The sequence below is a fragment of the Vulpes lagopus genome, chromosome 14 (assembly GCF_018345385.1).
Source record: "Vulpes lagopus strain Blue_001 chromosome 14, ASM1834538v1, whole genome shotgun sequence".
NCBI lineage: Eukaryota > Metazoa > Chordata > Mammalia > Carnivora > Canidae > Vulpes > Vulpes lagopus.
Window position 1 is genome coordinate 8,143,524 of NC_054837.1, and position 10,329 is coordinate 8,153,852.

Sequence of the window (10,329 nt, forward strand, 5' to 3'; positions counted from 1 at the left end):
CCCCATCTCAGGGAGATCCAAGCCCTGATAACCATTGGTAACCATTGGTTGGCGTTTAGCTGTGTCACTGGCTGTGAGTCAGTTCTTGCTGTCCTGGCATGGGACTCTTGGCACCCGCTCGGTGCCTGGAGTCAAGTATCAATGGTACGGGCCTCTCCCCACCTTTCCTGGGTTTGTGTCCTCCAGAGAATATAGGATGAGTAGCTCTGGAGCAGGTGCCTTGTGGCACTGCTGAGTCGTCCCTGCACCCTGCCCGCCTGCACAGGGCCTACGAGGAAGTGGCAGATGATGGCGGCGAGCTGATGGAGGAGCGGCCCCCGTTTTCTGCTGCAACCGCACCCCTGGCCCAGGCAGAACGGGGCAGCCTGGGCAGCCTGGACCGAGTGGTCCGGCGGTCGCCCTCCGTCGACAGCGCCCGTAAGGAGCCGCGGTGGCGGGACCCCGAGCTGCCGGAGGTCCTGGCCATGCTGCGGCACCCCGTGGACCCCGTGAAAGCCAACGCGGCTGCCTACCTGCAGCACCTGTGCTTCGAGAATGAGGGTGTCAAGCGGCGCGTGCGGCAGCTGCGGGGCCTTCCTCTGCTCGTGGCTCTGCTGGACCACCCGAGGGCGGAGGTGCGACGGCGGGCCTGCGGGGCCCTGCGAAACCTCTCCTACGGCCGAGACACGGACAACAAGGCTGCCATCCGGGACTGTGGCGGCGTGCCAGCTCTGGTGCGCCTGCTGCGGGCAGCCCGGGACAACGAGGTCCGAGAGCTCGTCACAGGTGAGTGCACCGTCATCCCTTGGGGGAAGGAGAACGAGGTTTGGCCAGGAACAGGTGTCCCCTCCCACCCACCCATGCAGTCAGGAGTCCAACTGCTGGGGCAGGCATGGCTTAGACTGAGAGGTCCTCAGTGTCTCTGCCCCTTGGGCAGGCCCCCTTGCCACCTGCCCCCATGTATCCATACTCCTCCAGGTCCCCCCCTCCAGGGGGAGCTGTACTGGGGGAATTGTGACTTAGGGGACCCAGATGGCCAGGTAGGGTAATATGACCACCTTCAGGTGGAGCCAGTGGAGGGGTAGTGCCATTCACCCATGTGGCTCAGAGGGGATAGGGGAAGAGAAGGCACCTGCTTGTCTAGCCACAGGCTCCCCACCAGCCCTTGCTCTGTGTCCCAGCCCCTCTGGTGCTTCCTCCCGGCTGGTAGTACTGTTAGGTGCCTTTGCACATCTTGCCTGGGCCAGGGTGGGCACCCAGGTCCTCTCATGGCTTTTGTCACTATCTTCTGGTATGACCTGGGGCACGTCCTGAGCGAGGTCATGTGGGGAGGTAGGGAGGTCAGTGCTTTGTGTGGTTAGCACTGGCTGGTTGATGGCGCCCCGCAGGCACACTCTGGAACCTGTCATCCTACGAGCCCCTGAAGATGGTCATCATTGACCACGGCCTGCAGACGCTGACCCATGAGGTCATTGTGCCCCACTCGGGCTGGGAGCGCGAGCCCAATGAGGATTCCAAGCCAAGGGATGCCGAGTGGACAACAGTCTTCAAGAACACATCGGGTTGCTTGAGGTGTGGGTGGGGGCCGGGTTCGGGCACTCTCTGTGCAGCCGCCCAGGGCTATTCTTGGTCAAGGAGGCAGGAGCCAAGCACTAGAGCCTATGTGCATACCTGGGAATATCCTCAGTAACATGGAAGACAGTTAGCCACCCAAGTTTTAGGAGCTTCACATCCACACTACAGTTGCTGCCTGAGTCCTGAGAATGGGACTGGATGGGGCTATTTTACTCAGCCCCAAGGGAAGCCTCTGGACAAGGTCTGCCACCATCTCATGTAGTACCCTATGTCTCCAGCCCCACTCACCTTTGACCCACGCTCCCATCACCACGGCAGCCAGGATAGGGGGAGCCAGGACCCTCATCCTGTCTACCTCAGAGGCCTCATTTCACATCCTCAGACCCTAACCCTCCCACCCTAGGTATCCCTACAGAGTCCTCACAGGTGGTCCTGGGTCTCCAGGGTCCTGCCTGTTCATCAGAATGTACCCCCATGGCTTTATGGGGTCTTCACGGGGTAAGGTGGAACCCAGAACTGCCACTGGGGTAGTGGGAGCCCAGAATTATCTGTGCATGGATTCAGGACTCTGGACCCCGTTCTGTCCCCTTTCAGTTCTGCTGGGATCAGAGAAGGCCCCCTGCCCCACACACATGGCAGACTAGGGCTCTACCCTAGGGTCTCAGTGGTCAGGACACTCAATAGCCCTGACAGGGTGGCATCAGACCCTGTTTTATAGATGAAGACAAGACCCCAAGGCTGGGAGTGGGGAGTGCTTGGCTGGGAAGTTCCCATGGGAGTCAGGGGTCATAGGGCTCGCTCTTGGCCACCCAGGAACGTGAGTTCAGATGGCGCAGAGGCCCGGCGGCGGCTCCGGGAATGTGAAGGGCTGGTGGATGCCCTGCTGCACGCCCTGCAGTCAGCTGTGGGCAGGAAGGACACGGACAACAAGGTGAGTGGAGCAGGATGGGGAGGGCCTAGCAGGCCCCAGCAGGATCAGTCTCACAACATCCTACAAAGGGTCGAGAGACAGAGCAAGAACTGGGCCCAGGGGCCTGACCCCTTTGGGCAACGCAGGAGGAATAGGTGTGGGGGTCTGGGGCAGCGCCTGGGCGTGGGCCACCCCACGTGGCCACACTGGAGCGGACACCCATGACGTCCCAGACGAGGTCCTACATGTAGTAGGCTCTCCCACCTTTTTTCTTCCTCAGCCCTCCCTGGGAGTCCTCAGCCACGTGGGTCCCCATCTCTACACCCCCAGTACACTGGCTGTGGCTGGGCTTCGCTGGGAGGGCTAGCAGCCTCTCTGCCCACCAGACCCTGCTCCATCAACTCTCCTCTCCCCACAGTCGGTAGAGAATTGCGTGTGTATCATGCGGAACTTGTCCTACCACGTACACAAGGAGGTGCCTGGGGCTGACAGGTACCAGGAGGCTGAGCCTGGGCCCCCAGGCAGTGCTGCAGGATCCCAGCGCCGGAGGAGGGATGACGCTGGCTGTTTCGGTGGCAAGAAGGCCAAAGGTGTGTGGGAGGGACAGGGGTACCACTCTAGGACTCCCCCTGCCACCCCAGGATGAAGGGCCCCCATACCCATGGCCATCACAGAAGCCAGAGACCACCTGATCAGCTCCTGATGGGCAGGTGGGAAAGCAGGTTGCCGAGGAGGGTGTACCGAGCCCCTGGGTCATCCGGCTGACCAGCCAGCCTTCCCTCATCTGCACTGTGGGCCCCCCAGGGGAGGGCAGGAGTGAATATATGTGGTGTTCCTGCTGCTGCCTGGACTCAGCTCTGGGAGGGGTTCTTTGGGCCCATGTGTGGAAAGTGCTGAAGATGATGCCGCCTCTTGGCGTTCACAGACCACCTGAAGACCTTGAGATGCCTACCCTGCCTTCACACCATCCCAACCGGCATTTGCTGGGTACAGGTTCCAGGATCTACATTCCCTGGCACCTGCCCTCCTCCCCTGCCCCCCATGTGGACCTGTTCTGACCCCAGGCCTCCACTTTTTTTGTTCCACTTCTGGGCACTCAGCCCTCCAGAGTAATCTGGGTGGGATTCCACGACCCGTCTATTCAACTTGGGGTGTGCAGTGGGAAGTCGAGGCCTCCTGGGAGGGCATGGGAGGGCGCTGCCCACTCAGGCTCGTCTCCTCTCTCCTGTGCTTCCTCCGGCCGCCCAGAGGAGTGGTTCCATCAAGGTGAGTCCCTGTTTGTCCTGCTGTCCAGGCCTGGTGGGTGCGCTGGGCACCAGGGAGGTGCCGCTCCCCCTGGTTGTCCAGGCGATCATCTCCATGACGACTGCAGGGCGGTCCAGCCTCAGGGCCCTGCCCCATCCCTAGTAGTCCCTTCCCTAGGCAGCCATTTCCATGACAACTGTGTGGACATGACAATGGCAGGAATGTTGGCCCTGGACTTGTTGGGAGGCCAGTGGGCTGTTCCTGTGTAACCTCAGACTCAGCTACCCAGGCAGGGCTGGAGCTGAGCAGGGAGAGTGAGGGGGTGGAGGGCAGGGTCTGGGACTGTCTGTCCCTGTGGGCCCCAGTGAGCAAAGTCTGCCCCTGGGAATGAGGTGATGTGTGGCTTAAAGGGACCACACAAAGCCCCCATGAGGCTGGGCAGAACAGGGAGCCTGGATCACTGAGCAGTGCTGCCTTTCAGAGGAAAGGAAGCTCCCTCATCTGAGAGGAGGGGGAGTGGGAAGTCATGCACTCACTCACCAAGGGGTGCAGGCCGAGGCTGAGAAATGCTAGGTGGGGCTGCTCTAGGGGCTCGGCCTGCGGGTGGAGGTCTCCTTGCCAGGCGGGCATTTCCCTGTGGCTAGAACACTTGGCCCCAGCCCTGCTTTACTATGCAGCCAGGCAGGTCTTGTCCTTGCTAGCCCTCAGCTTCTCTGTACCTCCCCGTCACCCAGCCTGGGCTCCCGGCTCCTGGCACCTGACAGGTGATGAGCCCTGACCGCTGGGGGCAAGGCTGGGACACCCCCAGGCCCCACTGTCACCACTGCCCTTCCCAGGGCCTCTTGGTGCCCAGTCCCAGGCTTGGGGGTGCTCTTGGGCCTTGGGCAGGGAAGTGCTATGTCCACCCTCCTGGCTCATCCTGCCCCTGCAGGGTCTACTTCACCTCCATCTGTCCTCTTCCAGGGAAGAAGGATGGTGAGATGGACCGGAATTTTGACACACTGGACCTGCCCAAGCGAACCGAGGCTGCCAAAGGTGAGTGGGCAGAGGCAGAGTTCAACCCATGCCCATCCAGGTAGCGAAGCTTTGTGCTACCAAGCAAGCTCGAAGGGCCTTGGGGATCTGATGGGGAGACAGCCCACAAGTGTGGGGTTCCCCAGAAGGCCGTCCAGTCCCCGGGTGCCGGGCATGGGTTCAGAATCAGGGTCAGTTCCATGGGCCACTCCAGGCAGGGCGGGAGACAGGTACAGAGAGGCCAGGCACTTGCAAGGTCACACAGCACATGAAAGACTAGAGGAGACAGCCGAGGCCTTCAGTGAAGGCAGAGGTGAGTTAGGCAGGACCTAGTGTCAGCTGAGGTGCTCACCTTCACTTCGGGATGTGGGAGCAAGGGTGTGCAGTCAGACCTTGTACAGGGGCTGGTGGTACAGAGGGCAGAGTGGTTTATCCTTCTTGTTCTGCTGTGTCTGTCCGAGCCCTACTGTGTGCTGGTCTGTTCTGTACACTGCAAATCCAGCCTGAGGAGGAGTGATCTGCCCTGGTGAGCCCCAGGCCACGGCCCACCCTGCAAGCCCAGACAGCCCCAAGTAAAGTGGAAGACCCCAGCCCTGGGAGGTCTAGGGGAAAACAACACGCAGAGGGACCAGTGCCTGTGAATACCCTCGCAGGGAACACTTGAGTGGGGGACATGCTTGGGGCATTGGGGGAACAGGAAGCCCAGTGAGGCTGGAGTGGAGAGACCAGTGAGGAATGGGGAGCAGGTAATAGGATGTGGGTGTGGGAGGACAGGGCAGGGGGAGTAATGTCTGGGTCCAGGTCAACTGAAAGGCCGCTCAGCCCCTCCCCCTAGAGTACTTTAGAGCAACTCTGCTGCCCTGTGGGGGCAGGGCCTCACTTATGGGGGCCAGGAGTGGTTGAGCAGGGTGCAGACTGGGAAGGCAGGCCCTGTAGCTAGGGGCTTGTACCCATAACAGCCTAAGTTATGTAGGGGAGAACGGGCCCTGTTCCCAGGGAGGATGGGTCTTTTCCTAGGGCTCCCCCTGCCCCCAGTGGCACAGCCTATCTGCCCTGGAGAGCTGGCCCGGTTGTGAGGGAGTCTGGGTCCGGTTGCTAGGGGAACAGCCCTGGTTGCCCCCTCCCTCTCTACCCCAGGCCTCCTGGATGCTCTGGCTGCCAGGCAGGGTCAAGGGACCAGTGACTTCGCTTAGACCCACTGCCTCCTCACTGAGCCTCTGTTGTCCCATGAAGCGGGAATGCTTTTTTCCTCCAGTGGCCCATAAGGGGGGGGGGATGTGTTGATGTTACATTTTCCCTGGCTGCACCATTTCCCATCCCTGGCCCCAGCTGACTCGCCATGAGAGCACTGATGGGAGGAGAGGGGGGAATGGAGCGGGGGTCTGGGTGACCGCGGGCGGTGGGTGCTCTGTGCCCAGGCTTTGAGCTGCTGTATCAGCCCGAGGTGGTACGTCTCTACCTCTCCCTCCTCACGGAGAGCCGGAACTTCAACACCCTGGAGGCGGCCGCAGGTGCCCTGCAGAATCTCAGTGCCGGCAACTGGATGGTGAGAGGCTGGATCTGGCAGGGAGGGAGAGTCCTAGGTCCGCTGGGGGTGCGGCCTCTGCCTTTGGCCAGGCTGGGGGTGGGGAGTTGTTGGGGACCGCATGGGATACAGTGCCTCCCCGAGGTCCGGGGGATGGAGTTGGAGTTGAGTTGCTTGGGTAGAGCTTTGTCAGGGCAGGAGAAGGGCCAAGCCAGAGGGGACATCTGGGGCTCGGCTAGGAGAGTGTCTAGGCGTGCAGCTGTGTGACCCAGTGTGCTGAGCACACTCCCCACCCCACCGCCACAGTGGGCCACATACATCCGCGCCACGGTGCGCAAGGAGCGTGGCCTTCCGGTGCTTGTGGAGCTGCTGCAGTCCGAGACAGACAAGGTAGTACGCGCTGTCGCCATCGCCCTGCGCAACCTCTCCCTGGACCGGCGCAACAAGGACCTCATAGGTGAGGATGCTGGTGGGACAGGGCCAGGATGCAGGCCCCGGGGGGGGGGGGGCTGCTCTGGGGTCCCATCTGCAGGGGCTGGGGCAGCAGGGTGGGGAGGGTTCAGCCCTGCCCCTGTCATTTCCTCCAGTCCCAGCTGCTTGGAGCTGATGTCTTCCCGAAGGGTCCCAAGGCCTAGCCCCTGTCCATAGCTCCCTGCTGCTCTCTCTCCTGGTGGAGGCCCCCGTGTGAATCCCGTTCCTCCCCGTCCTGACACTTGCCCCTGCCCTTCAGGGAGCTATGCCATGGCCGAGCTGGTGCGGAACGTGCGCAATGCACAGGCTCCGGCGCGACCCGGGGCCCGCCTGGAGGAGGACACGGTGGTGGCCGTGCTCAACACCATCCACGAGATCGTGTCCGACAGCCTGGACAATGCGCGCTCACTGCTGCAGGCCCGAGGCATCCCGGCGCTGGTGGCCCTGGGCGCTGCCAGGTGGGCGGGGAAGGGGTGGGGCCTGGGAGGGGCGGGGCCCGGGAAGGGGGGGGCGAGTGCTGACCCCGCCCTGGGCCTGGCCGCAGCCAATCGGTGCGCGAAGCGAAGGCCGCGTCCCACGTGCTGCAGACCGTGTGGAGCTTCAAGGAGCTGCGAGGGGCCCTCCAGAAGGATGGCTGGACCAAGGCGCGCTTCCAGGTGCGGCCTTCCTCTTTCACTTCTCCAGGGTAGGCCCCCACAAGAGTGCCCCTGACCTACACACTGTTTTGCGCTCCCCACCCCAGTCAGCTGCCGCTGCTGCTAAGGGACCCAAAGGAACACCGAGTCCCGGAGGCTTTGACGACAGCACCCTGCCACTGGTGGACAAGAGCCTTGGTGAATACGGGGTCGGGGTGTGCACACCTATCCCTGAGGTACACGAGATGCTCCTCCACTTAGGTGCATTGTTGGTGACAAGGCAGGTAAGGGGTAGGGGGGCCCTTTCCTGGCTTGCAGCCTCCTACAGTCTCTCTACCCACAGCGTCCACATGGATGTTAAGTGGCGGGGGGGGTGTCAGTGGCAGAGGCCCAGCAGGATGGTGCAAAGATGTTAGTGATGCAGGGTACATAGGGTCACGGAGGCCAGCCTGCTATGGGTTTGTCCTGGTATCTCCACTGGTTCTTGCAACCAGCCAGCCACCTGGCTTGTGCCTTGCAGATGCTGAGAAGCCAGGCAGCCGGGACGTAATCCCCATGGAGGCACTTGGCCCAGGTGAGTGCTGATGCAGGGTGGCTTGTTTCCTGGGGGAGGGCGGGAAGGGGCAATGTAATGAGCCAGGTGGTTTTGCCTTGTGTGTTTGGTGTTGGGAAGGCCTCCCAAGGAGATGCTGGGTAGAAAAGAGATTTGGTTTTGGGGTGCTGTTGAACAGGGTAGGCTCTCCAGCTAAGGTCTCTGGTCTGCCATCTGAGGGGGGGCTGGAGAGTTCTGAGCCACCATGGTGGGAGGGGCCTTGAGAAGACCTGGCCTAGGCCTCCAGCACAGTGCTGGGGGTCATATCCAGATGTCCCGTGTCTGGGGCCCCCTGTGTCTGGGCTGAGAGGGAGATATGCCCCTGTGGTGCCTGCCCCTCAGAGTTCCCCTCATGTCCCCCACCCCAAGATGGATATTCCACTATGGACCGGAGGGAGCGAAGGGCTCGAGGCAGTGACCCTGCAGGGGAGGCCTCTGAGAAGGAACCGTTGAAAGTACGTATTGCTGTGGGCAGGTGCCTAGGGAGGTGATGTAACTAAGGCATTACTGGGAGGGGCCCTGGCAAGGTGCTGAGTGTAGACGCCCAGTACACCTGGGGTGGGCTCACCTGCAGGGCAGCTGAGCTGGGAGACCGAGCCAGGGGACTCTGAGCAAGCCTGTCTTCATCCTCTTGCCTGCGTGTGGGGGGCTGGGGCAGCGGGGAGGAAGCGGTGGGTGAGGGCCCACCATTGTCCCACCTCCAGGGCAGCACCTGCCAGCCTGCTCTGTGATAGTCCCCTGGCTTTGGGCACAGGCCTGTGTGTGTCCACGCATCACTGTGCATCTATGTGAGCCACACTAGCTCAGCTCCTGCCTCATCCACTGAGCAGCCCAGCCCCTACCTGTCCGCACTGACTAACCTGCTCTGTTCTGCTCTAATGCCCTCCTGCTCACTGCCTGTCCGCTGCAGCCCGACCCCGGCAGGAAGGTTCCTCCTGGGCCCAGCAGGCCCGCGGTCAGGCTGGTGGACGCCGTGGGGGACGCTAAGCCTCAGCCCGTTGATTCCTGGGTCTAGCTTGCATGCCTGGTACGTTCTCTCGTCTGGTTTTTCGTCCAGCCGTTCCCCGTCCCCTGGGAAGGGGCTTTTTGTTAATCTGTGCTGGCTGCATGTTCTGTCCCTCCGTCTCCCTGGTGGGACCCCAGCTTCAAGGTCAGCAGGCACAAGTGCCCACCTTAGGCACAGGCTGGGAGCTGAGAGGGACATGCCTCCCTGGGCCTGCAGCCCGGGCTCAGGCGCTATGTCCTCAGGGCCAGAACAGGGATGGCTCCCCTGCCCCCACATTTAAACGCCTCAAGCACAGTGCCCCCCAACGACCAGCGAGTCAGATGGGCCTTGATGCTGAGACTCGGGATCAGCCTGTGCCACCCCAGCAGCTGCCTTTGTCCACACTTGCGTTGGCCTGGCCTGTAAAGGGGTCCGCCCAGCCCCCAGGCCGCTTGGCTGAACCTTCCCCTCTCCCTCCTTAGGTCTCGGGCCCAGCCATTTGTTCTTAGGGATCTGATCTGATCACGGGAAGATGGGAACTCCAGATGGGAACTCCGGGGGGCCCTCACAGACCCTGCTGTGGAGCTTGGAGCCCCCTGGCGGCAGGGCTTGGCAGCGTCTCTCGGCGGGAGCCAGGGCTGGATGTTCTGGACACAGCTTCCTTCCTGCCCCTGCTCCCTCCCTCCTAACTCCCTAGGCTGAGTTAGCTGTTTACTGACATGGTGCTGTGTGACTGCAGAGAGAGAGAAAGCCAGCCGGCCTGCCAGGGGGGGCCCAGGGAGGGGGCAGGGCAGGACACCTAGCTTTGCTTTGGGGCTGGCTGTGTAGAAGTGTGCTCTTGTGTGTGCAGGGGCCCAGAGGAGCCCTGCAGGCCAGCCAGAGGGCAGGCAGCAGGGGAGGGAGAGGGGGGCTCAGGGAAGGAGTTTGACTCCAGAAGGTAGAGGGGATCCACTGGGCTCTGAGTCCCACCCTGCATGGCAGGCAGAGCATGGGTGGGGGCTGGCCCGAGCAGACCCCAGCAGAGCCGCTCTGGGGGTCAGGCTGTGCTTGGCCCCACCCTGCCCTCAGGTGCGTGGGAACCCCAGTGCAGCAGGGGCCGTCCCTGAGCGACTCCGGCCTGGCCGTGCCTACCAAATCCCGTCTGCCCTGAGTCACACCTCGGGACTGACCTGCGGCAGCGGTGGGGGACTGCTGCCTAGTGCCTGCTGTTTGTGACTTCAAAACAGAAGAAAAACACTGACAAAAAGCATTAAAAACAAAACCAAAATAAGACTGTATTGGTAAACACCTAAATTTTTGTAAGAAAATTTAAAAATTAAAAAAAGCAACACAGAAACTGTCTATCTTCTGCGGCTCAGATCTCTTGGCCCAATCTGCTTGCTTTTCCGTTTGCCCAGT

At 61.8% G+C, this 10,329-nt stretch overlaps 1 protein-coding gene across 4 annotated transcripts in view; it reads left to right on the top strand.

Annotated features, from left to right (window-relative positions):
* Positions 1-10,272, top strand: part of ARVCF (ARVCF delta catenin family member) — a 50,840-nt gene extending 40,568 nt beyond the window's left edge. Inside the window, exons 6-20 of one of the 4 annotated variants that reach the window (XM_041729076.1) lie at positions 266-765; positions 1,368-1,551; positions 2,368-2,485; positions 2,883-3,054; positions 3,713-3,730; positions 4,673-4,744; positions 6,142-6,269; positions 6,555-6,705; positions 6,979-7,177; positions 7,264-7,375; positions 7,462-7,552; positions 7,875-7,928; positions 8,316-8,401; positions 8,857-8,973; positions 9,414-10,272. In XM_041729076.1, coding sequence (XP_041585010.1) covers positions 266-765; positions 1,368-1,551; positions 2,368-2,485; positions 2,883-3,054; positions 3,713-3,730; positions 4,673-4,744; positions 6,142-6,269; positions 6,555-6,705; positions 6,979-7,177; positions 7,264-7,375; positions 7,462-7,552; positions 7,875-7,928; positions 8,316-8,401; positions 8,857-8,961 — 1,990 coding nt within the window. In that variant the 3' untranslated portion in view covers positions 8,962-8,973; positions 9,414-10,272. The remainder of the gene's footprint in view (positions 1-265; positions 766-1,367; positions 1,552-2,367; positions 2,486-2,882; positions 3,055-3,712; positions 3,731-4,672; positions 4,745-6,141; positions 6,270-6,554; positions 6,706-6,978; positions 7,178-7,263; positions 7,376-7,461; positions 7,553-7,874; positions 7,929-8,315; positions 8,402-8,856; positions 8,974-9,413) is intronic. The other 3 variants (XM_041729080.1, XM_041729078.1, XM_041729077.1) reach the window with 3 other exon arrangements.
* The last annotated feature ends 57 nt before the right edge of the window (positions 10,273-10,329 follow it).